This window comes from Aulonocara stuartgranti, assembly GCF_965226115.1.
Source record: "Aulonocara stuartgranti genome assembly, chromosome: 1".
Lineage (NCBI taxonomy): Eukaryota > Metazoa > Chordata > Actinopteri > Cichliformes > Cichlidae > Aulonocara > Aulonocara stuartgranti.
The window spans coordinates 29787743-29813898 of record NC_138939.1 but is presented as its reverse complement, the minus strand read 5'-3'; the positions used below and the strand labels follow the sequence as shown (position 1 = coordinate 29813898).

The 26156-nt window shown below is 40.4% G+C and overlaps 2 protein-coding genes across 8 annotated transcripts; both read left to right on the top strand.

Annotated features, from left to right (window-relative positions):
* Positions 1 to 329: 329 nt before the first annotated feature.
* Positions 330 to 10619, top strand: paqr5b (progestin and adipoQ receptor family member Vb). 2 transcript variants are annotated; one of them, XM_082536780.1, is made up of 8 exons: positions 330 to 1842; positions 2085 to 2212; positions 5010 to 5215; positions 5464 to 5590; positions 6688 to 6732; positions 7483 to 7579; positions 8588 to 8732; positions 9542 to 10619. In XM_082536780.1, exons 1-8 carry the CDS (start codon positions 1789 to 1791, stop codon positions 9814 to 9816), a joined length of 1077 nt encoding a protein of 358 aa, XP_082392906.1. In that variant the 5' UTR covers positions 330 to 1788; the 3' UTR covers positions 9817 to 10619. The 2 variants fall into 2 exon arrangements, with proteins under 2 accessions (XP_082392906.1, XP_082392907.1); XM_082536781.1 differs by lacking the exon at positions 6688 to 6732 and having other exon boundaries at positions 331 to 1842.
* A 2850-nt stretch (positions 10620 to 13469) lies between these two features.
* Positions 13470 to 25672, top strand: LOC309708574 (kinesin-like protein KIF23). 6 transcript variants are annotated; one of them, XM_082536732.1, is made up of 24 exons: positions 13470 to 13579; positions 14141 to 14207; positions 14879 to 15007; positions 15227 to 15332; positions 15475 to 15611; positions 15702 to 15814; positions 15955 to 16125; positions 16359 to 16394; positions 16866 to 16978; positions 18796 to 18917; positions 19061 to 19163; positions 19311 to 19390; positions 19511 to 19630; positions 19968 to 20127; positions 20273 to 20437; positions 20661 to 20827; positions 20946 to 21119; positions 21456 to 21662; positions 21888 to 22196; positions 23997 to 24227; positions 24440 to 24528; positions 24719 to 24779; positions 24864 to 24904; positions 25003 to 25672. In XM_082536732.1, exons 1-24 carry the CDS (start codon positions 13566 to 13568, stop codon positions 25016 to 25018), a joined length of 2931 nt encoding a protein of 976 aa, XP_082392858.1. In that variant the 5' UTR covers positions 13470 to 13565; the 3' UTR covers positions 25019 to 25672. The 6 variants fall into 6 exon arrangements, with proteins under 6 accessions (XP_082392858.1, XP_082392857.1, XP_082392859.1 ...); XM_082536731.1 differs by having other exon boundaries at positions 23994 to 24227; XM_082536733.1 differs by lacking the exon at positions 16359 to 16394 and having other exon boundaries at positions 23994 to 24227.
* Positions 25673 to 26156: the final 484 nt, after the last annotated feature.

Below are 26156 nucleotides of genomic sequence, written 5' to 3'. Positions count from 1 at the left end.
TACTTTGTAGTTACTGTAAGTACAAAAACCAAAACAACACTGTAGAAGATTTTGTTCGTCTGTGCAGATTCAACCACAACATTGCCACAAGAAATTTTCCATTAGCCTGTACCGTTCAGGATTAAGCTAGCGCGTGAAATGTGTTGTCCTGTGTGCCAACCACACCCATCAGTAAAGCTGGATGAGTGTGAGCAGAAACTTCTGGAAATTTGTTTTCTCATTGTGTTTTTTCCTCCCTTGTATTGAATAACTCAAGTCAAGTTTATGAGTATAATTATATTAAAACAAAAAAATGAGGTGTAATTATAAAATTCAGACACCATGTTTCGTCCGTTTCTCTCTTCACTCCGCAGGGAGACCATGAATTCGCTCTCACTGGGGTGTGCTTTGGGGTGTCCTACAAATAACCTTGTTTTTCTCTCCTCTACCAAAGTCATAACCCTCTGCACTTGACTTTGTTTATACTGTTGGCCCTAAAACTCTTAAATACTTACATATTAACTCACACTTTAACTGTAACTGACCTCGAGCCAAGCCAAACTCCCGGTGAGACGAGCAGCTCCTGTTGGTGGATTTTCAACTCGAGATGTTGCTCTGGCAGCTCTGCTCCTCTGAGGGAACGCGGAATGAAATCCCAAGGTGCTCCATTGCAGTGCACGCGTTAGTTCATGGCACTGAGCTGCAGCTCACAACCCAACACGGAAAAGGTGGATCACTGAGGGTGCAATAGTGATGGTTTGGAGACCAGTACAAGATCGAGTGGTTTAAGGGACTTTGTGTATATTTAAAACAAAACAGGTCCAGAATAGTTTGAAGGAATGTGAAAACAGAAGCTTGATATCAAGGATTAGAGGAATAAAACCAGATGGATGATTAACTTGGTGTCTATTCTTAAGCCAGCATGACATTTTTTATAACAGCTCGTAGTTTTACTCAGATCAAAAACTCTTTCGTGATTTAAAATTATTTCGCCAAATTGAAAATAGAAAAAGAAAAAAGAACCAAATTGATTTTCTCTCTCATGTGGAACACAAAGGATCTAACAAGCCACATAAAAAGGCTTATCCTACTTTCCCCTTCCTAATTCTGCAGGAGCAGTGAGACATGTTTGCTTTCATTGCTTCAGAGTTTGAACAAGATAACAGGCCCGGGGAGGTCCGACTGGGCTCGGCCGTCTCTACCGGGCGTGACGGCTGATGTCGGTTTGGGGGTGGGGAGGTGGAGGGTAGATGGTGACATGTCAGTTTAACAGGGAGGCGAGCAGGAAAGTGCGTGAAAGGAACTCTGTTGACTTTTCTGCCAGGCCGATTTACACCCTACATTCATGATGTCAGCCTTATCTGGCCTGAAACTCTGAACTTCTGTCTAAAAATATTGTCCTCCGTTGCAAAACCTGCCTTACTGGGCAGACTGTCTTTGCCACAGGAGTGTTACGCAATTACAAAATAACAATAGCTTTGTTTCATAACGCTAATGTCGCTGTGACATGAGTAATTTTGGTCCAGTCTTGTCAAACTTTTTTTTTGTGGCCAAGCAGCAGGTGTGTGTATGTGTCTGTTTATGTGAGCATACACCTGTGTGTGCATACCCTCTGCCTCCAGAGAGACAGCAGGAGTAGGAGTGGCACAGGTACACTGGAAATTCTCGTTGGGTTTGAAGAGGGAGGACACGATAGGGGAGGAACCTTGAGAACAGCATGACAACGCAAACCTTATAAAAGACGGAGACACACCCGGCTTATAGCTTCAGTTAAGCTCGCCTCTCAGACAGCAGCACCTTGCCATAGTCATGCTCAGCCTCATCAAATTGCCACGAGTCTTCACCATCAATCAAGTGCCCAAAGTAAGTTTACCTTCACTCAATCTTTACAATTTTTCGCTTTTTATAAGTGCTAGAAATTTGAAAAAAGAAAAAATTTCAAAGACAAATCTCAAACATGCAAAATGTTGAAAAAGAAACAAACCGCTTTTATATTTGAGAAGTCCTAGTCATGCATTCTTTGTTAAACTCTCAGAAGAGGTGAAAACAAAATTGGTCTTCTCACATTTGGGCAGAGCACTAACTGCAAGTGTTTCTTCATTGAGGTTTTCCATGAGGACGGCATTATTACTGGGTACCGGCACCCCCGGAGCTCAGCCACCGACTGCATCCTGAGCCTCTTCCAGATGACCAATGAGACGCTCAATATCTGGACCCATTTTCTGCCCACCTGGTACAGCTGACAATTTTTTTTCTCTTGTTTTTCTTTCACTGCAAAGTTGTTTTCACCCCCCTGCTGTGCGCTTGGAAAGATTGACAACATGCGACACACCTGACAGAATTTAGATTCAGCTGGCAGGTGGCCTGGTTTGTACATGAGGTGACAGCTGAGCGATCAAGTACAGTCTTACATCATAGTTACTGAAGTCTTTCTACTATTTTCTCCGTTTACTAAATAAAAATATTAATACAGAAGCAAAGCTGAGCAGAAAAGCAGCGCTCCCGGCTGTGCTGACCCGGCTGTGAATAAAGGGGCAGCAGAGAAGCAGCTTTTTAAAGCAGAGAAGAGTGTACGTGATTTTACACTCCCTCCTGACCAGCCTGGTCGGATTCATGAAAGAAGGAATCTTGCACATCTTGTAAAGCTCGTAGGACTCTGAGTTTTCTAGAATTTTCTTTGAATATTTGCTTACCTTATACCTTCGTGGCATTTTCTGCAGTCGGACCTAAGTCTTATCACCTCTATCAGTACAGTGCGCTTGGAATTCATGTTATGGGCACGTCTTGATGGAGTTCAACAGATGGCAGAGGATCAGTGGCACGTTACAGTACTAATACTAAAAAAAAAAAGTTTAAAAGTAGCGTGGCCAGTTTTCACAGAATGGAGATCAAAAGGCTCACGGGACCTGCAGCTTCAGCAGCATCTGTTTGCACTGACTTACGTAACACGAGGACTGAATATACACAGATGTTTGTTGTGATTTCAGCAACGATGCGGGTCCCCCATCACCGTGCCTCCCTGTCACTGTCATTTTGCGTATGACGATGCTCAATCTTAATATGAGCCTGTTTGTGTTTACACAATTCATTATCAGCACTGTCCTGTTGACCAAAATTTGTGACTATTTGGGACGAAGGAGGATTACAAAGCTTTCCAGACAACAGACAAAGAAGTTTTCAAATTTGTAAAGTTGATCAGTAACTCATTAAATCTAGTTAGCTCATCATCATTCATCCTGGCATTTACAGAAAACCTTTCATTTTTCTATTTGAGCATAGTTATGATGGAGACTTAATGTCCTTTTTTATACTCAAGACTCAAGTGTAGATGTGGTTTCAGCATGAGCTGCACTGATTAGGCAGTGCGTTACGTGAGGGAATTACTAAAATCTGAAAACTGCGATAAGGAATCCAGTCTGACGACTGTGTGCAGTAATTTAAGCCTGTCCAGTTTAAAGCCTGTCAGTTAGCACAACGATAAACCCAACGTAAGAGTTTGCATGACTAACAAACAGAAGTAAAGGTGGACAAAGAAAAATACCGAGGACTCTTTTCTAAAGTAGTTTTGGCTCCTCGGCCTCCTAAACTTGCGATTCCTCTCTGTCTGTTTGACAAACGTGACTCTGTCCATGACTTGTGGCAGCTCTGTAGCTAACGTCTCGATGCTGTTCTTGTTGTGTAAGGATTTAAAGGTACTTCAGAGGCTTCTTTTCCCAGTAGTCGCTCTGCACTTCCTTCCTTCCTTTGATTGCATGGGTGGTTGTGAGTGTCTTTGTGTTCAGATAAGCAAAGGACACATGGGTGTTGGTGTCCAGGGGCTCTATGTAGACCTAGGTAGTAATGAGCAGATCTGTGCTGAAGACTTTTGCATAAACTGCCACAATTAGTTAACTGCTCGGTGATGGGAAAAGCACGAGTAATGTTGATTTGTTAGTGAGGCGCTCTGAGAAGTCGAGGCAGTGACTGCAATACACAAGGCAATACAATATCCTCATGATAGGATAAAAGTGTTTGGAAAGTCAAGTCAGCTGCAGAGGTAACTGCCAAATACATCATTTTCTGAGTAATAAAGTACTTTTTCTACACTGATAGGTGCTACATACAACTTTCTGCTATTATATGTAGGTTTTCTGGCCTCCTTAATGTTGCTGTGTCGCTTCAAAGCACGGAGCCAGCTGGACGTTCCGGCTCCAGTTAATACTTCTGGACACTTAAAAACTTATTAGTTTTCTTGCCTTGAGGAAAAGTTTGACTCTCAGGTCTGTGTATAAAATATGGAGCTAGACAGCATAGCGCAGTGTACAGACTTGAAGGGGAAACAGCTGGGATGTCACCTCGTAGTCCTTGAGACTTTGCTTTGTGGTTCTTTAATCCTTCAGCAAACAGAAATGTGAAAAATGACATTCAGTGGTTGTACAGAAAGCCGTGTGAAACATGGGAGCCAACGTGTGTTTACTGTGCTCACAGCTGACATATAGAGTATATTATTTCATATTTATACGTGACCGCAAATGGTATGACCACAGTGAATTCAGCGCTGAGCAGCTTACTAACAAAACAGAGCAATGATAGAAGTTGGGTTTAGTCATCGATGTGCGTCTTTCAGCTTTGACTGCCAGATTCTTTTTTAACCTTATAATTATCAGTTAGCTACAGTGCTCTTTAGTTAATAATTAACCTTTTCCATGTCTGACGAATGAAAGGAAAACCCCACCTAAAGTGTCACCCTAAACAGACTCAGAGCTCTGTTTGCCACGGCTGGAAAATCTGCCATGTTTGTTCAGCAGCATTGATTTGGTGACTATAAAAGCCATAGCATTCGATTTATATCATACCATCAAACTATTCATTAGACCTTCCCGTATGAAAGCACGTGCATCGTGTTTCTCCGTTTCTTCTTCCTGCAGTCTGTCTGTGCACACAGCCCTTTTTGTTCTGAGTACACCATCAAATAATCACACTCCAAAACTAAACGAATTAAAACTACTACATCCATTCTGATTTCTTCAACCCAGTTTTTCTCCCGGCAGGTACTTCCTATGGAAACTAGTAACGGTGGTGCTGATGCAGAAAGCGTGGCAGGACTCCTTCACCTGGCCCATGGTGATCTTCCTGTTCACCTGCTGCATTTATCCACTGGCGTCGAGCTGCGCTCACACCTTCAGCACCATGTCAGTGCGGGCACGCCACATCTGCTTCTTTTTTGACTATGGCTCTATCAGTTTCTACAGCCTGGGTAAGTGAAAAACAAAAGCTGTTCGAGGAAGATACACGATGGGTGAATTTGTACTTCTACTCGAAAGGGGCAGGGACGTCCACTGCACAGTAGTGGGTCCACTACATGTTCAGTGAAACCAATGTGGATTCCCTTTTCTAAAGTTCAGGCGCAGTCTAAACTTATGGTAGTTTTCTAGGTCAGATTTTAATGGAATTATGGAGTGCTGGAAGACTAGATTTTCATGCTTATGGTGTGCTCGGCTGCAGGCTCAGCGATCGTCTATTCAGCTTACATTTTCCCCGACAAGTGGGTGAACAGCTCCTTCCACCAGTCCTACATCACCATCACTGTGTTCAACACCGTCATCTGCACCATCCTAGCATGCTACTCCAGGTAAGCTGAAAAAATGACTTTTACATCCCTACTGCTGATGCTGTTTCTATCCTAGATTTATGCTTTTATTATGCAAGACGAGGTGTCTGTACTATGCAATTTAACATGCGAGCCTTCTTAACAGCAGATGGCTTCACTTTGTGCTTTTAACAAAATTTTCCAACTGAAAAAAACATTACGTCCCCAGCTCAAAATCAATTTTTAACTGATTCAAGCCAATCTAAAATCTAAAAGCTCATCTTATGCAAGATGAATAAAATATAAGTGCCTCACTGTGTATGAAAATGAAGGGGGGAAAAACAGGATAGAACCTCTCCATCGCATAAGAGTGCAGATACAATAAAACTAACAACAGTAAAGCTTTTTTTTGCGGGTGCATGGTGCAGAACTGAGCACAAACATGCTGCAGGTCCTTTTTAGCCTGTGTGACTGTGTGTTTGATCTAAACGTTTTTGCCCATTTAAAGCTCCAGCTGTGGGTGAAACTTTGAAATGGAAAGCTTTAGAGGAGTCCTCTGAGAAATTCAGTTAAGATCTAACATTTGCATCTTCTCATAATAACACACTAAATGCTTTTTCCTTTTCCCATGCTATACGTAACACTGTATAGGCGAACATGCATGTTATCGTGTCGTCATTAGCACAGTAACACTTTCTAGGAAGCATACAGTTACGCAGTCAGTGTTTCAACTCCAGCTGAACTAATAAGAAGGAAAATATGTTTATAGCAGTTGGGAGAACCTGGTCCAGGACAACATTGTAATGTGACAACTAACAAATATTTGTCGTCTTTGTATCTCGAGGTTGTACTTGAGTACATGAGTCACGTAAATCTTGTCAAACAGCCTGAGCACCGTGTCTGGTAGAGCACAATGGTGGGCGTGGCTTACATCAAAATCTAGATCATTCTCAGCGACTGCAAATCAGAACTCTTGGAAAATGTAAAGCTTGCTTTGATCATAAGAGGCAAAACACAGTATTCACTTTTCCACGTTTTCCATTTACAGCAATAATCATATTTATTACCTTTATGTACTGGAAAATGTTGGCTTGGTCTAGCTAATGATTGTTCTTTCACTTATCTCTCCCACCGCTAAGGCTTGGCTTACCATTTCTACAGTATAATCACGACATCATTAAGAGGTAAACAAAACGTATTTGCTAACAATCTGCTCCTCCGTCTCGTTTATCGTCCTCTGAACTGTATTTTTCATTACATTGTCATTATTTAAATGCAAGGTGCCTACGTAAAACATGCGAGTCATCTATTTAAAGTATTGACAAGTCTTCGGACACACCACAGTAGGTGAATGGAATTTCGAAGGTGCAATTGAGCAACTTGCTTCTTAACACAACTGTTGTTATGTATCTGTAAATGGCGTGGTAAATGGCCTGTATTTGTATAGCGCTTTTCTAGTCCCTAAGGGCCCCAAAGCGCTTTACACAACTATACGGACCAGCCCTGAACGGTGACTGACTCCAAGCACAGTTTCAATTGGAGCAGGTTGGAGGAGCTGACACACAGGGCAGCTAAACGTGTTCTGTAACAGCCTGACTCACTGACTCAAAGTCAATCCTGGCTTCACGCAACAATAGGAAAGGAGCGTGCACTGCAATTTACGAAGCATGGTCCACATGCTTCGTAAATTTAAATATATTTGCGTGTATTTATATTTTGAGTTGTTTAAAGAAAGATTTGTTTTATTATCATTTCTGGCTCATTCAAGCTGTTTTCAGCTGTAATTCCATTTTAATTTATGTTCTGTTTAAAAAATGTAGCAGGTTAATAATCAGTTCTTACATAATGTTTTCATTATCGATGATGATTCTGTTTCTGTTTCTGTAGAGCTTCCTCCACTGAAAATGCCTTTCTTTCTTTTTTTTCCCCTCCAGATTCCCTGAGTACCAGAGTCCAAAGTTTAGCAAATGTCTTAGAGTCGTAGCCTTTGCCTACCCTTACCTGTTTGACAACATTCCTCTGTTCTACCGGGTAAGGCACTTTAAACATCCACTTGCCTCACAAGACACACCTGAAACACTATAAAGCAAAATATGCGGTTAGTTCTAGAGAGGTAACCATACAATAGGTAACAGACTGAAAGCATGTGTGTGTTTGTAATTTTCTGTGTGAGTATCATCTTCAAACTTCTTTGCTACACCAAAAAACACAGCATTTTTTAAGGGTTTTTGACCCTGGTGCTCAATGTTCCACTTCCATTTGTATAACTTAGCCATCAACGCTACCTCAGATTTAACTTTAAAGCTGTTGCTGCTTTAAATAAACAAAAATAACAATTATTTCCCTTACACAAGTTATGCAGAAGTTAATTTTATCATCACACTGCCTTTGAAAGTTTAGCCAGCAAACACTGACGCGAAACAACAGAAAAACGTTGGCAAATAGCATCAGTAGATGGCTACACAGAAGCTATATAGTACGGGGCTAATATTCCAATACATATTCAATATATTGCTGCATCCTTGGTATAATAATCTAAAATTATGTATGTTACAGGGTAAAATTCACAGCTACTACAGAAAAGGGCATAATAAACAGATAAAAATCACTAACCCCTGAAGAAAATATTTTATTATATCATAAAACAATAAACTCCTTTTATTGAAGGCGGTAACCTTCTATAAAATGACGTAACCCCTTCAGTGTATATCAAGAGGAGCCGAGTATTTTCTTTGAAAGACTTACAAAGCAGAAGCCAATTGCTCATGTTTGGAACCCACCTGAATACTTTACAACCAATTAGCTCCCTGTTTAGATACATGCGTTTAACATTTATGATGAAAACAATATCATAAATATCATAAATGTGAACAATACTCTTGTTTTTTTCTCAATCTGCGTTTATGACATGAAAGCAGCTCCACTGGCAGATGCAGAGAGTTTGACCCTCATTAAGAAATTTTGGGGTGTTAAAGTAAAAAACAGTCATCGGCTATTTAACCATTGAAGTTAAAAGCGATTGTGCTGTCGTGTTCGCAGGTGTTCCTGTGTAAAGGGGAGGGCTGTACAGATAACGCTACCAACATCCTCCACTACTACCACATCACCCTGGCTTTTCTCACTGCTTTTCTGTTTGCCACCCATTTACCCGAGCGCCTGGCACCCGGAAGCTTCGACTTCATAGGTAAACCAGATCTGACGAGCACTCTTTATAATTATTAGAATGTTTAGCTTTTTCGGCCTGTTTACTGATAGAGCGTTATCGCCGGTTCCTCTTAGCTGTACATAGAGTTTCACAAAAAACCCCAAAGTAAACCACTGTACACAACCTGCTCAGCACTGAAAGGAAGACAGACAAAGGAGACATTTACAAGCTACTGAAAGCAGAGATCCATGAAAGAACTTTAACTACTGTCTCTTTGTTGGCAAAGATTACGTTAAAAATGCTCTCTGCATCGCTGTATTGTGCTGCATTTCTTGTCTTTTCCTTCAGCATGAAATTTTTTTTAGCTTTTTTGAATGGTCAATGTACTATTTATTATAAGTCATTTGTTTTGGCTATTTTTTTGCAATAAGTCTGTGATTTTCACGTCTTTATGGTTTTTGTACTTCAAATAAAGTGAATTTTAATGCTAATTTCTGATCCTAAGGTGAGGTTAATAAGCATTCACCAACACTAAGGGGTAATTAATCAGTGACAAAAAGATCATAAAGAGTTCCAACGGAAAAACATCCATCAATTATAAACCAAACCAGCATTGAACAAATGTTTGACTAGTTTGACTTAAATCATTTTCCAGCACTGCACTTTATTAAGTGGATATTAAAAAGTATTCTCTCTGCTGTGCTACAACAATAATGCATAATCACCTCTGTTTTTTCACATATCCTGTGTTAATGTTGTGCTTCCAATGTGAATCATTTGCTCAGTGCTGAACGTTTGCAGTCTACCTCTTTCCTCTAACAAACACATATCAACTGCTCCCTCTGCAGGTCACAGCCATCAGCTTTTCCATGTGTGCGCCATCCTCGGCACCCACTTCCAGATGCAGGCCATGGAGCAGGACATGACGATACGCCGTTCCTGGCTCGTGGAAAACTCAATCCCCATCACATTTGCCAACTCAGTGGGTCCGGCGCTGCTTTGTGTGGTGTTGAATTTGGTTGTCATCTTCCTCTACAGCCTACCTCTCCTCTTGGGCCCAGTCTGCAAAGACAAGAAGTACAGTAGAGGACCAAAGAAAGACAAACTCTGCCCCCACAGCTGAACCTCCAGCTTCATTGGTCATGGTTTAAAGGGCTTTAACTCATCCAAATCATACACTTTATATGGTCCCAAGACTAAAGAAATTGCATTATGGGTAATATAAATGGTATAACATAGTGAAGGGTGCACCAGATGAGGAACTGACATGATGTTTAAATGAATCACGGTTGCATTTGGCCTTTAATTATCAATGAGATGCCTGCTGCTGTGCTGATAGGCTGAAAATATAGGTGCAAGGTACACAAACATAGCATGAAAATTAACAACGTGTTTGTTAAGTTTCATAATATGTAACGACTTTTAAATGTTTCTGAGGAAACCTGTTTCTACATGAAGCTACAAATGTAGCAGGTTAGCTACATTACGAGGCAGCGCATGTGTGTTTATCTTTTTGCTTCTCCGATTTCCACACTTGTGGTGTATGAAGAGACTGCAGGGAACAAAAACTATGTAAAATACTGTTTTTTCCCTTTCAATTGCAGGTTTTGATGCTGAACTGACAATGTGCCTTTTCATGTTTCTCATGACTGCCGTTAAGTTAAATGTGACATCAGTCAAATAATGCACATCAAACAAATGAAGCAGTTTTGTTCAGGGAGATCAGATGTTGTTTTTTTTTAGTTTAAACTTCAGCTTAATAGACTGACAGTGTGGTCACTGAGCACAGAGCTGATGTCCTCTGAGTCATTTATTTCCCTCAGAATGTCTGATGTTTCTGGTGTTACATTTTCCTGGATTACAAAACAGAGTATTTAAGAACAAAGTTATTTATTATGAGTTTTTCATATAAACTGTAAACTACGATTGTCTGTGTCCCTTTTATTTTAATTAGGAGCATCCTGTTGGATAATGCTGGCACATTAGTGTTTATCCTACAAGTATTTACATCCTATAACAGGGTGACCAGATCCCAATAAACTAAATGTGGGACAAACAGTTTGTTTGTCTGAGAGAAATATATGAGTATGAGTGTGAGACATGTGAGGCCTGGAGTGTCCAACTAAAAGAATAAACAGATGTAAGCTATGCAGGTCAAATGTGAGGGCCAAATATAGTATTCGAATACATAGTATTCATATGGGCAGAGTCATGTGAGCAAAAGCAGGACAGCAACCTGCTTGCATCTACAAAAAATGGCCTGCTAACACTGATTGCAACTTGTGGTGACTAAATGGTTACCCAGATTGTGGATGTTTTAAAGTCACAACCACTTTTGATCCCAAGGTAATTGCACAGGTCGTCTGATAAGAGGCAACTTTTCTGCAAACACTTGTAGCCTGAGTTGGACTGGCTGGAATCACTCTCAGAGAGATTTTCAAAGGGTTGCCAACCACTGCTGTCTAATTTCGAAATGCAGACATGCCAACATGTCGCCAAGACTGCTGGCAATCATGGAAAATGACTCCCACCTTCTTCATAACACACTGGACAATATGAAGAGCAGTTTCAGCAACAGATTCCTTCAACCTTGCTGTCTGAGGGAACAACGCAGGAGTTTGTTCCTTCCTGCTGCTATCACTCTCTTTAGTTCATCCACTTGGGTCAGACCCACACATACTGAACCAGACTAAACATTGCTCACTGCACTCTGTCACTTTGTACTCCACAATGTATACTTGCACACCTGTACACTAATATCTTTAATATCACAGAAATATTAGTTAATAGTGTCCTTTTATATTCATGTATATAGTTATATTTATATCTCTATAAAGAGAAAATTCATTTTATGTGATTTGTTGTATGCATGCTGCTGTGACAATTCACAGTAGCATTCTTTTCTGGGATTAACAAAGTTTCTCTGATTCTGATCAGTCTGCACAACTCGAGGGGACTCGACTCAACTGCCTGTCAGTTGGTTGTTTTCTGGTTATGTACCGACAGAACAGGACTGTTACTGAGCATAACCCATATGGAAAAGAGATATATAAATCTTATAAAGTTTGTATCTGTCTTGTGTGAAACTTGTATGAAAAGCATACGAGAGTGAAAACAGATATAAGATCCCTAGAAAAATTATATAAATGAAACTTGTATGTTTTGGATACTTAGTAAAATAATATATGAAAGTGGCCACTTTCCTGAGTAAATCATATAAGCCTTATATGATTCACTATATGAAGTAGGCCACATCTGATGCAAGTCTTTTATAAGTTTTTTCTATTTCTTTTCCATATGTGAGAGCTAAACGTGGATTTCTGTCTTTGTGCCCAATAACAGATAGGTGATTTCCAAGGACCCATTCAAACAGACTTACAGTAGACTGACTCCCTCTTATGGCAACATTTGGCAGGTTTCAGTGACAAGCTCATTTTATAACTTTATACAATGTAAAAATTATTTATCCATTAACTTTCTTATTGAATAAATGTATACTGCCAATGTTTAACTGGGAATGTTTGCAATAACACTGTGTAAACAACCATGGCAGACCCAGTGGCATTTTAACCATTCTTTATTAATACTGGATGGTTGCTGTTCACAATACACGTAGAGCTGCAGCTCTCCCGCTGCCCGCTCAACACCACCACAACAACAACGCCAACCACAGGACCCAGTACAATGTTTAATTCGGCGGGGCGTAATTGCGGATGCCGTGCAGGTGCGTCCGCCTCCTCTGCACGGCACCACAGGCCACGCCCCACCACACACTGTATCATGGAGTGTATCGTGGTAATTCCCACCTGTACTATTTGGTCACTCCATATCATGATCCTCTCCTGTGTGAAACTGAAAACAATGATAACTTGGGAAAAGCACTGGAAACTGACTTTCACTGACTTCACACACTTATAAGCACTTTTCCAGTCTTGTTGCATTTCACATGTGGTAACTTCCATGATATTCATATTTATTTTGGTCAGAAAATGGCATGTTATCCTGCAAATGACCCATGAAGAAAGCCTTTCTGCTTTCTTCACAGCCGTTAAAGGCCAAATTTTAGAAAAGTGTCTGCCATGTACTGCTAATTTTTGTATACTACAGCCAATCAAAATAAGAGACTTTGACTCAGAGGGTGGAATGAGGGGACCAAAATGCTGTGCTGTCCCACAAAATTGTAACATCTGGTCACCCTTATAATGCCAGTACCCGAAAGGAGTTTGCATCGTGTCAACATTTTTCCATAATAAAGAGACCCAGTGAGGCCTACTACAATATAAATGCAACCTTTATCTACCGTTTGTGTAATTCTTCAACCAAATAAACAGATTGCACTAAAATAGGGGGGGCATTGGGTATAAAATGTAACAGAATACAGGAGATCAGGCAGGTGTCTGACGCTTAGACGACTCACTGAAGTGTTGGAAAAAATAAACTGTCGAACTAATTAATTGCAGATTAATTAGAAAAACGAGTTATTTCCCCAAATAGTCACTCTAATATATTGTCACCCAAGTCCCCCTTCTTTAACGTCTCAGGTGTAATTTAATTAAGGTTAATTACTAGTTTCAAAGTTCAGAAATAAAACAGAAGTTAAATGTTACGACGTTGCTCTAAAAAATAGGAATGAAGAGGAAAGTCATGCTAAACTTGTGAAAATACAGCTTACCAGATTTTCGGACCTGCCTGTTTGATCCAGAGCTAGTAACGGAGTTAGGAGGGGGAGAGGATGGAGGCGGGACTTCCGCTGCAGAGTATTGAGATTGGCTGGAAGTTCAGATTTTCGGAAGAACGTTTACAAGAGGGAAATTTTCAAATCGAGAAGAGGCGCTCGTGAGAACAGCGGAGAGGGTGTTCACAAAACAAACAATGCAAAGACCGGGGTCAGTATTATCATCGTTTACACGTCTAACAGTGAACAGGTAGCACATTATAAATGAGAGACGTATTAAAAGGACGTTAGTTTACGGTTGTTCTCTGAAAAGGGAGCTTTGAGATTATCGCCGCGTAATTAAAACCGTCTGGTAACTGCTCAACTGGCTTCCAAGCTCAGATTCAACTCCTCGGCTGTTTCTGACAGTGTTTGCTACACTTTTTTTAAACCTAAAGGGTAGCATGACTTCGGTTTGCTTAACGTTCAAAATATAATATCGAGTAAGAAATAAAATTACGTTACCGTGGTTAGCGAGTTAGAAGCTAACTTGGCTAGCTAGTTAGCGTAATTCATAAGAAGACTCCATTCATCATACACGTCAGACCCTCACTGACAGTTTTTTTTAACCTTCCGCCTACCTACCCCTGTCTAACTGTGTAGTTTGGCACTTTAAGCACACGTCTGTTTCTACATAATACCGCACAAGACACACACACACGTTAAGATAGGTCGGTTATTCCGTAACTAAATAATGTGTTTGGTGTTGATGGTGTTGTACTGACACTTCCAGCAAAGGGAAGACTCCTCGGAGGCCTGGGCCAAAGAAGGCGTCCAACACAGAGAGAGATCCTGTGGGAGTAAGTGAACTTATTTACTCATTATTCATGAAACTAAAGTATAATTAATGGAGAAGCCATTACTGTCAAATCCTCTTTTTTTGTAGTTTAGTGCTTCGTGTAAACACAGACAAGACAAGGTGATCGATGTAGTTCTTTACAGCTGCCAGTGCTTGTGACAGATAATTGCTGTTTTTCAAACAAAAATGAGAAAAAGGTGACTTATTTCAACCTTTTTGAGCCCTTTGTTATGACCATGCCAGTTAACTGTTGAGATTTGTTGTCTTGCTTATCGTATTTGTTAGTAAACTGAATATTTGGATTTGTACTGTTAACTGAGCAAAATGGCAAACTGGATTGTTACTTGGACTTGAGTTAGAAAAGTTTGACACATTTTCCCAGTGTTCTGGGGTTTCAGAAACTAAACAGTTAATCATGTGACTGATTGACTTAAAATCTTCTAGTCTAAAGAATTGTTAGTTACAGTCCTGTTGAATAATTTTGTCCGTTTTAAGCTCACAGACAGACTTCAAATCCATATATGTCCGTGAATTACCCTCCATCATGGTGGAGGGCTTTGTGTGTTCCAGTGATCACAGGGGTTATGTTTTGTTTCTAGTAGGGTCTCCAGACAAATTGGTCATGCGTGGGCGCCAAACAAAGAGCTTTTATAAAAACAACATTTATTGTAGGTGTACTGCCGTATACGGCCCCTTGGATCAGAGGATGAGGAATGCTGTGTTGAGATGATCAGCAGCACCACCATTCAGCTGCATGCTCCTGATGGTCTTAAAGCTAACCGAAATGGGGAATACAAGGAGGTAAGTGTGTTTTATAAAAATGTAAAACAAGCTGGCCACTCATACTTGATTAGTATCCCCCCCCTTTCATGAGCTCAGTTTATCGCTGTTAAACTGTGCTGAAAATCACAAAACAATACTGAACCCAGCAAATACCTGAAAGCGGCTACCAAAGAATTTTTTCGACAGCGATTTCTTCTTAATACCATTGATGTATGTTCTTGTTTGTTTACCCTTCAGACACAGTACTCCTTTAAGAAAGTATTCGGTATTAACACCACTCAGTTGGAGTTGTTTGAGGATGTTGCCAAGCCACTGGTAGAGGATCTAATTCACTGTAAAAATGGTAAGTCACTTGACATGTGTAATGTGTACTTTGAAGACTTGCCAAAAGATTACTGCTAGTTTGCCGTGCTGGTTCTCTGTGTGAGTCTCTGTGAGAGTTGCTTTACTGTGATGTTGCAATATCCTACCTACCTTCACCACAGGTCTGTTGTTTACGTATGGTGTTACTGGAAGTGGTAAGACCTTCACTATGACTGGCTCACCTGGAGAAGGTGGTCTTCTCCCCCGTTCTCTAGACATGATCTTCAACAGCATTGGACCCTTTCAGGCTAAAAAATTTGTAAGACTGAACAGTTTTGTTTTTGTTTTGTTTTTTTGCAGAGTGAGGCATTTACTGAAATTACCGAATATTTGTTTTAAACCTCTTCAGGTGTTCAAACCAGATGATAAAAATGGCATGGAGATCCAGAGTCAAGTTGATGCTCTCCTCGAGAGGCAGAAGCGAGACAGTCAGCAGGCAGTGCCCAAAACGCCATCTTCTAGGTAGCTAAGGAGTCATTTTAGTCCACTCTTCACTTTATACTTTCATGGTGGTCACGAGCACTGTTGACATTTGAGTTTAAAGTTTGCATTTCATTGTTAGGTTACTTTTTACTTTCTCTTCTTTCTTTTTTTTTTTTTAGGCAGAAGCCTGACCCTGAATTTGCAGATATGATCAGCCCAGATGAGGCCTGTAAATCGGAGAATGTGGATGAAGACGGTTGTTACGGTGTGTTTGTTTCCTACATTGAGATCTACAACAACTACATCTACGATCTCCTTGAAGATGCTCCGTATGACCCGATCAGACCAAAGTAAGAGATTAGAAATCAACATATGCTTTTGAAACATAACGTCTTGTTAAAAAGCTCTGTGTACAAAGCTACCCGACAGCACCCATACTTGTGGTGCACATGAAGATAGCAGTGTTGAAACTGAGAAAGTATAAAATGATACCATGTTTTTTTTATTTTATTTTTTGTTTTTTTTTGTGCTTCGTAGGTCTTTACTGACAAATTGTACTTGTAAAAACCCTGTTTTTTGTTAGGTGGCTCGGTGGAAGCACGCCTGTGCGGAGCAATGAGTATGTGTATGTGGCCAGTAAAATTGCATTACACAGTACTGTTTTTCATAGGCATAACTTGGCTGTAGCTGATAAGTTGTTTAAGTAATCAGTGCATTCCCTTCCCATTAATCCAGTCGTCTGTTTGTAGCATAGGTGTAGCTTACTGTTTTGTTTTTTTGTTTGTCTTTGTTTTTTTTTCTCCCGCCGTTGTAGTTAATTGGCTCTCTGTCAACGTAGAGGAAACAGTGTCTTTAAACATTTCAAGCTGCTTTTGTGCAAATGCTGTGTGCATGTGTCTGTACCCCTAAATGAATGTGTATGTCTTCCTAGATTGCTTTTTTTTTTTTTTTTTTTTTTTTTTAATTTAAATTTAAATAATGGCGCTAACAATTATTTGGCATCTGGCTTTTGCTGCTTTGCTTACTATACCAACATGTAATTGCGTTACCTCACTGGTGTTTGCTTAGAAATATTTTGAATTTGTTGTAGACCACCTCAATCTAAGATTCTACGAGAAGATCAGAATCATAACATGTATGTGGCTGGCTGCACAGAGGTGGAGGTAAAATCAACAGAGGAAGCTTTTGAAGTCTTCTGGAAGGGTGAGTAGAAGTCAGAACTTGAATGTGTTGAAACATTTTAAACGGTATTGTGTCTGTTTGTTTTTTCTTATGATGGAAATCAGTAAAATATTTAAATCAAACAGTTCTTATGAGTTTGAAAAGAGTACAGATGCTGAGTAAAATGTAAAAAACAATAAAGTAAGTGGTACTAGAAACAACCAGCTGGAGGAAGACTTTGCAACTAATTATGATATTTGGCTGCAAAAGTAAAGATGGGCTGAATATCATTATCATCAGTACCTGATATCATCAAAAGATTCAGAATCTCTGTGCGCAGGGTATAGGGCCGAAAATCAGTATTGGATGACCATGACTTCTGGGCCGCTACAAGGCACTGGATTTAAAATGGGCATTATTATGTGGTTAAAATCCCTGCAGAGGCTCAGAACAACTTTTCACTGCCATCTACAGATCCAGTTTAAAGCCCTATCATGCAAAGAAGCAGCCATATTTGAACATAATCCAGAAATGCTGTCATCTTTTTTTGGGCGGGCCAAAGCTAATTAAAAGAATGGAATGAGGCAAAGTGGAAAACTCATCAGATAAATTGAAATCTGAATTTTTTTTTTTGTAAAATATAAGCTTTAAAAGAGTTTCTATATTGCATGTAAATGGAGAGCAGTGACTTAGATTTTACAATGTTTGTGCCATGCTGGGATTGCTGATGTACAGCAGAACAATTTTGAGCTTCCTGCAGACATCCTCCTGACTACCAGCAATGCAAATTTGTCCTCTGTAGAGGACCTTTCTAAACCTGAATATCTCCCATCCACTGCATACTACAGAATTACCTCCTTTTGGAATCTACAGAGGGCATTTAGGGTTTTCCAATGATACCAAATGTAAAGGGGTGGGCCTTTGGGAACTTTAGTTTTTTTAATCAAGGAACATGGCGGCCATCGCTGCAAGCACATTTTATGGGGAGAACAAAAGTAAGTGCATAAAACTTTTCATTGAGCAATTTTTGGCTATAAATGTTAGCATATTTTAGATGAGGCTCTTAATAACACATTAAAACATAGTATGCTTAATTCTAACCTTTTTAGTATAGTATTGAAGTGTTTAAAAAATGTCCTCCGTAGTGGACATTTGTAGTCATTTCTTCCATTTTGTCCTGTTTTTTTTTTTTTTTTTTTTTTTTTTTTAATGACCAGAAAATGAGTCCTTTTTAGAAGCAGAAATAAATTTATTGCAGTTTGTTGAGGGAAACTCAGATCTTGAGTTGTCTGACGAAGAAGATCATAGGGAATAAGCCCTTCAAGCAGAAAGAAAGGGGAGCATCAGAGACGGTACTCAGACGAAGTCCTCCTGAACTTGCAGTTCTGTACTTTCTTGATCTGGCAATCACCAACTCATGGCTTCAGTATAGCAGTGACTTGCAGGTTTGGGTGAAGAAACCACTAAAATTCCCTGACTTCAAACTGCTCCTTGGTGAAGAGTTGAAGCAAATGTTTGCCATAAAAGTTCAGTTTTACATGCTTGGCCTTCCTATGTCCTCTGCAGTGGACATGTGATATCTAAAAAAGAAAAACCTTTTTTTCCCCAAAAAAATTATTTCTGTCTTTCTGATTACCTTACAAACATTGGGGGATTTAAAAAAAAAAAAAAAAAAAAAAAAAAAAAATAAAATTTGATTGGACAACTTTTTTTTCCCCTGGTAGTCAGGAGGATATGGCAGCATTTATAATAAGTGATAAATCAAATTAACGCAAATAAATGGAAATTGTAGTAAATTAAAGTTGTTACTGCTGGTTTTTGAGCTCACAGATTGTGTTAATGATCTCCTCTCTGTCCAGGTCAAAAGAAAAGGAGGATAGCCAACACTCAGCTCAACCGTGAATCCAGCCGCTCCCACAGTGTCTTCACAATAAAACTGGCCCAGGCACCGCTAGATGCTGATGGGGACCACATACTACAGGTGACGCGCAGCCCTTATTTAAACATGTTTACATATGTCAGTGATATCGGTATCTTCAATTATACCTTTTTATTCAAAGAAAGACCGATGTTTTTGTTTTTTATAATGCTTGGTGATGCTGACACAATGTCACTGAACAACAGGACAAAAACCAGGTGAATGTGAGCCAGCTGTGTCTGGTTGACCTGGCCGGCAGTGAGCGCACTAACAGGACCAGAGCAGAGGGAAGCCGTCTCCGTGAAGCGGGTTTGTCTGTTGTTTGTGTTTTTGTTTTTGTTTTTTGTTGTTGTTTTTTTTCAGCTTTTCTAATGTTAACCACATTCTGAAAGTTTCTTTATGTAGAAATCACTTTTCTTAGGAGACCAAGCATTTTTAGTGATGTCTCATTTGCAGGAAATATTAACCAGTCCCTGATGACGCTGCGCACATGTATTGAAGTCCTGCGTGAAAATCAGATGTGTGGAACTAATAAGGTTTGTGTTTTATCATTTTCCCACCTCCTTGATCTCTGTTTTTAACATTTGTTGTTGTTTGTTGTTGTTTGTTTTTTGTTTTTCATTCATTGCAGTTTCAGAGCTGTTGTTTTCTTTCAGATGGTGCCATACAGAGACTCCAAAGTTACCCATCTATTTAAAAACTACTTTGATGGGGAGGGAAAAGTCAGGATGATTGTTTGTGTCAACCCAAATGCTGATGACTATGAAGAAACTGTGGTAAGACATTTTCTTTTCGTGGTAGAATGGCCTGCATGAGCAAACTTTTCTTTTGCAGCCTTGCTGGATGCTTTATGAAATAATGTGTGTACTTTATTGATCCCCGTGGGGAAATTCCTCTCTGCATTTAAACCATTCACTCAGTAAAGCAGTGGGCAGCCATTGGGCACCCGGGGAGCAGTGTGTAGGGACGGTACCTTGCTCAGGGGTACCTCAGGGTAGCCGTTCAGTGGATTCGAACCCCCGACCTTCCGATCATGGGGCCACCACTCCACCTACTGAGCTGTCCCTGCCAAGTAGACTATTTCTAAAGAGTCCTCCATATTGTGTGTTGCAGTTGGTGATGCGCTTTGCAGAAATGACCCAAGAGGTAGAAGTGGCACGGCCGGTTGACCGTCCAATATGTGGCCTTGCTCCTGGACGCAGGCACAGAAACCAGGCTTTCAGAGACGAGCTCTCACGTCGTCTGGAAGAACGAGGAGGGCCCAGCAATGCTGGTAGATCACCTTCAAGTCTCTGCTGCTTGCTCATTGTGCTGTTATTATGCTGCATTCATACATTTAAACTTAAAGCAATCGGAGATGTTTTATTTTTTGTATGTTACTCAGTTTAAACAATCTTTACCATATCTGATTCTCATAGTAGATGACAGAGTTCTGATGACTCAGCTTATAGAAAGCCTTCCAGATTTACCTACTTGCGAGCTGGTCGACCCAGCTGATGACCAGACGCTGCCCCGCATGATTGAGGTCCTGGAAAGGAGGCATCAAATCCGACAGATGATGACAGAACAATTCAATAAAACTGGTACAGGCCATTTGTCTCCATCACGCAAAGTTTGGAATTCCAGGATTAGGCTGTTAGAGCAGATTTATTCGGTACAGCAGTGATGCATCAGTCTGAGTGTTTTCAGTATCTAAATCTTTTTTCTGTAATATGGATTGTTTTTGTTTTCACAAACAAGTAACATTTCTATTTAAAAATAAATATAAATCTACATCTGTTAATATCCGTGTGCTTCTTCCTACAGCTAATACAGTGAAATCCATGCTGCAGCAGTTTGACAGCCAGCTCAGTGCAAAGGATTACTTCCTTCACGATCAACAGAGCAAACTGAATGAAAAAGACAAAGTCATTCTCAGTCAGAAGACGGAGATAGAACGACTGGAGAAAAAGTCCAAAACGTTGGAGTATAAGGTGCTGTCTTCTTTCTACAACTGACACAAAACACATGTTCTTGGAAATGTGCATTCAGTTAATTTTCTTTTAAATAATGGCCTGCATTTAACTGTTTGTGTACGCTGCTCGTCTTCAGATCGATATCCTGCAGAAGACGACGGACATGTACGAGCAGGACAAACGTGCACTTCAGCAGGAGCTGGAGACCCGGGAGCACAGGCTACAGAGCGAGCTGTCAGAGAGGAAGCGCATGGAGCAGCGCATGCAGGGCGCGGTGACGGACACCAGACTCAAGTGGGAGAAGGAGTGTGTAAGTGGAGTTGTTCACTGTTTTGAGCCATTAGGATATCAGGTATTGTAAATTATTTTTCTGCAATCAAACGTTAATTTGCACAATTATAAGTTATATTTTACAATTGCATTTCAAATATGCATTGAGAGCCCTACTGTTTGGAAACATTTGTATGGGTACACACGGAGATTAACCCACATAATCTACCAAAACATGAACAGTGCAATGTAATTATACTAAACTCCACTTTGTAATGTCCCTCAGATCGTTCATGTAAGTTTGTAATTCCAATTGTTAGATATGACACGATCAAATAAGACTTTAAATATTTTCTTGTCCATGGTTTCTGATTAGGAGAGACGGGTGAACGCAAAGCAGCTGGAGATGCAGAACAAGCTGTGGGTAAAGGATGAGAAGCTGAAGCAGCTGAAGGCCATAGTGACGGAGAGCAGCAGCGGTGGCAGCGCTCCCACTGAGCGTCCAGAGAAGCCCGAGAGGCCCTCAAGGGAGAGAGATCGAAACATCCAACAGAAGAGGTCTCCCTCTCCATCACCACTTCCTGTGAGTTATTTGCTGATGCTGCATGTTTCGCCAATGTGCACCTAATCATTCTGTCAACCCGATTGAATCAGCATGTTTCTAATCATTGTGAAAATCATGAGCAGGAATCCTGACATGTATACGCTTACTGGTTACATCACTTTGTTTTCTACTTTGTCTGTTGCTCTGTTGTGAATTTGTGTTAATCTGGAGCACCTAACATCCACAATACCTCATCCCTTTCAGGATTTCAGCCAAACTCCTTCCCACCAAAATAAAGCCAGAGTTAGGGTGTTTCAGGACCCCACCTCCACACCATCCTCCTCTGACTATTCTTCAGTAGCCTCCAGCATCTCTAGGTGGGAGCAGAGGTTCCCTGTAGATTCAGGCAGCCAGAATAGGTTCACCGGGACTCCCCAATGCAGGAGCCGGACTCCGGCCACATGCCACAGCACCAGCAGTGTTGGTCACAGGAGAGGCCAGCGCAGGGCCCCAGGCACTGAGGTCCCTGCCACCACTCTTGTCTATGGACTAGACCTAGAGGCAGGCACAAGGGTCAGTGTGTGCTAGAACCTAGATGTTCATCTCTGTGAGCCTGTAGTTTAAGCTTCGCCTTGGTGTAGAACTGCATCTGTGATTCCAACAGCTGTCGCCTTGTTTAGAAATACATTGAGTAGCAGCATCAGTGTAGACTGGTGTGTCTCCTGTCCTCGCTCTTAGGCAGACTGATCTGTCATGCTTGGAAATCTTCTTGGCTTGCATCTTAAGGCTCATGAGTATTTACATCATGTTTGTAGATCTTTCTTTTTCTGGATGCAAACTGCTCTCTAGAAATGCTTTTTTTTTTTTTTTTTTTCTTCTTGTACTCCAGTAGCAAAATGGCATAAACATGGTTATTGAAATGAACAGAAACATCTTTGTTCAAAAAACCCCCCAAAAAACACTGAGTATTAATAGTCTAGGGTCTAGGCCGTTGACAACGGTCCTCCGGAGTTCTCGGTCCTGAGCCTTATAGCAGCACCAGTGTTGCTAATTTTCAAATTAATGCTGAAATTTGCTCAATAAAACTGGATGATAATAAGTCGGCCAACGTGGGTGGGGAAAAGATTGGCTTTTGTAATGGGTGTCTGCATTACAAGATATGCTACCTTTGTGCTTCTTTGCATGCATTGTCATTAATTTCTTAATTCTTTAGAGTGCTATCACTTAATCGAAGGGAATTTTCACACCTATAGTTTGTTTACTCTGGTCTGAATCAGTTAATGACTTTGTAACTTTAAGCTTTCCCCTTTTGATTTGGTTCGCAAGTGGACTTCAAGCAAACCAAAATGCGTCACTACAGACCACGCGAGAACGTTCAGTCTGCTAATTGGCCAGATGTGTCTGGGGCGGGAGCAACAAAAGTAGATGCAGGAAGTTGCTGGGTTTTGAACTCTTGGAGAACACAGAATTTGCATTCATTTCACAGCTAGTTGCTGACCCGTACAGATCTTTACACATCTCTATGGGCGATCGTGGCTCAAGAGTTGGGAGTTCGCCTTGTAATCGGAAGGTTGCCAGTTCGAGCCCCAGCTTGGACAGTCTCTGTCGTTGTGTCCTTGGGCAAGACACTTCACCTATTGCCTACTGGTGGTGGTCAGAGGGCCCGGTGGCGCCAGTGTCCGGCAGCCTCGCCTCTGTCAGTGCGCCCCAGGGTGGCTGTGGCTACAATGTAGCTGCCATCACCAGTGTGTGAATGGGTGGATGACTGGATATGTAAAGCGCTTTGGGGTCCTTAGGGACTAGTAAAGCGCTATATAAATACAGGCCATTTACCAGGCCATTTAGTACCCTGCCACATTCCAGAATACAAAACACACATGGCTTGTTTTTCCTTGTAAGTAGCTCAAACATGTAAGATGCACCTGCTAGTTTGTTTGGATTGAGGTCGGGTCACATTCAAACCATGAAGAAACCCCTTAGTTCATCTGCATTGGTCTGCACCTGAGTGTGATTACTGTGTTCACACCTGCACAAGTGAACCACACCTGCACAAGTGAACCGCACCAAGGGGGAAACGAACCAGAGTTCAATATAAACTGACAAAACACTGCAGGTGTGAAAACACCCTTTGACAATGTGTATTGCTGGAAGACAGTTAAACTTTTAAATAAACTATTAAACTTTGATTAGAAATTTCCAGAAATAAAGTCTATAATGCATCAACTTCCTGTGACTTCCAGTAATACATTTATTTTCCTAACAAGCTAACACCTTCTAGCGTTTCACCTTCCCTACTAACCTCGACATAGTTTGATTGGAGTCACATGTGAATAACTTCCTGGTTTGTCTTTCTCACATTGGGATCACCAGAAGGCTCTTCCAGTTCATCCAAAACACAGGCGTTCACACTCTGCCGGTGGGGAGAAATGGGTAGACCACAAACCACCTTCTAATTTGGAGTTAGACACTGTCATGCAGCCAATCATACCCAATGCAATCAAGGTGTCCACCCCAAGTGAGAAGGCTCTGTCTAAATGCCACAAGTATGTGCTTAGACATCAAGAGCTTGCCTCTGACGGGGAGATCGAAACCAAACTGATTAAGGTAAAATCAAAAAATGTGACTAATTTTTGGTGTTTGATTTTGCTCATTTTAGATGTTGCATGAATTTCACTTGATTACAGTGTTTTAGTGGGATGCTCCTTCCTATTTACTTACAGATTTAATTCTGATAACACTTTCTTCCTCCTCTTTCCTTTTTTTTTTTTCTTCTTTTTTTTTTTTTTTTTTTGTTCTTGTTGTTTAAACCTCACCAGGGTGATGTGTTTAAGACCAGAAGTGGCGGACAAGCTGTGCAATTTACAGACATTGAGACGCTCAAACAAGTGTGCCCGTTAGCACCAAGGTACAGTATTATGTACAGAAATGTGATATATTTCTGTGTGCACAGAGAAATATGACTATAATACCAAAACATAGCACTTATTAATGCTAATCAAATACAAGTTATTAAATGTTCCCAAATAGAGACTGGGAAAGGTTTGAATCCTTACTTTATAAGAGAACTGACTTAAAAACAACGCTCTTTGTTTCAGTCGCAAAAGGCGATCAGGATCTGCAGAAGGACCAGCTGAAGGGGAGGACATAGAAAACAGGGTAAGCTCTTAAAAAGCGTAAATACAACCACGAGCAAAACTTTACCTATGCTTTCTAATCCCTGTTCAAACTTTCCCTCCCTAGGCTCCAGCGGCTAGCACAAATTCATCCCATGGGTATCAAAAGTAAGCACAAAGCATGTGTTTGTTTTATGTACTTTAGATTTTGGTTTTCAGTTCAAACTAAACTCTGTTCTTGGTTGTCTTTGTTTTCTTTCTTCCAGACGCAGAAAGCCTTAAATTGCCCTCAATATTTTCATCTTGCTTTTAACATACAAGAATGGGTAATTGTGAGGAAATTGAAGGGAAACTATGCATCTTTTGGATACCAAGTTGGGTCTTTTGTTTGTTTTGTTTTTTTTGTTTTTTAATTCTATCAAATCATATTAGGAATTATTCTGGTGGAATTATCATTTTTTCAGAACAAGAGCAATATTTAAGTTGTAATTGCTGTATTTGTTACTTTTTGAATTCTGGAAATATTTCTCCTTAAAAACATGAACAAACTTATAAACACTCTATAAATGGAACTTTTTATGCTTTTGAATGCTTTGTACTATCCAAAGACGACCACATGCCTCTATAGACCGTTGTGCTTCTTTTTTTTTTTTTTTCTCCTTTTTTTCTCCTATGTCATTGTTTTTCTTTTCAAAGGTCATTGATTGATCGAATGCCAGACTAAGCATAATGCTGATTATTAAAAAAACAAATTTTAGAATATACTGTGTAGAATTGAAACTGTAAATATTACACTATTATGTAGGTTTTGAACTCGATCCCTGGCCTCCATGTAAATAGGTGTCATGCAACTTTTTACTTTGGCTTATTGAAACATCTCCTAAGACATGTAGCACACTGCTCTTTCTGGTGGCATTAAATTTATTCAAACACCAACATCAAGCCTCATTATGATTTTTTTATTTTTTTTAAATTTATTTATTTTTTGGTCCTCAATCACCAAAGAGCGAATGGATTAAACTGACTTTGGTCTTAACCTTTCTAGTCCTGGGATTGACTTCACTTGCCTCCCAAACTCTCTTAGTTCATCATGGCAAAGATAAAACAAGGTGCTGGAAACATTCCTCAGAGGTTTTGGTCCATCTTGACATGACATCATCGCACAGTTGTTGCAGATTTGTGGGTACACTGTGGTCATACTGATGGACACGGTCAACAACAATACTCATGTTACTCAGGCTGTGGTGTTTAAAAGCCTGTGCACGTTGTTGCCTCAGTTTCCTTTTCTTGGGGTTAGAGTCTTCTGGTAGCCCATCTGCTAAAGTTTGATGTGTTATCCATCCAGAGATGCTCCTCTGCATGACTTGCTTGTAACGAATGCTTGAGTATTTGCCTTCTAATCAGCTTGAAGCAGTCTGCC

Bases quoted from the DNA above. Each gene is read 5' to 3' on its own strand.
- paqr5b (XM_082536780.1), top strand. From the start codon at position 1,789: ATGCTCAGCCTCATCAAATTGCCACGAGTCTTCACCATCAATCAAGTG. The intron at 1,843-2,084 runs GTAAGTTTACCT...TTCTTCATTGAG, and splicing joins CCATCAATCAAGTGCCCAAA to GTTTTCCATGAGGACGGCAT. The intron at 2,213-5,009 runs GTACAGCTGACA...TTCTCCCGGCAG, and splicing joins ACCCATTTTCTGCCCACCTG to GTACTTCCTATGGAAACTAG.
- LOC309708574 (XM_082536731.1), top strand. The intron at 14,208-14,878 runs GTAAGTGAACTT...CATTTATTGTAG, and splicing joins CAGAGAGAGATCCTGTGGGA to GTGTACTGCCGTATACGGCC. The intron at 22,197-23,993 runs GTCAGTGTGTGC...TGGGATCACCAG, and splicing joins ACCTAGAGGCAGGCACAAGG to AAGGCTCTTCCAGTTCATCC.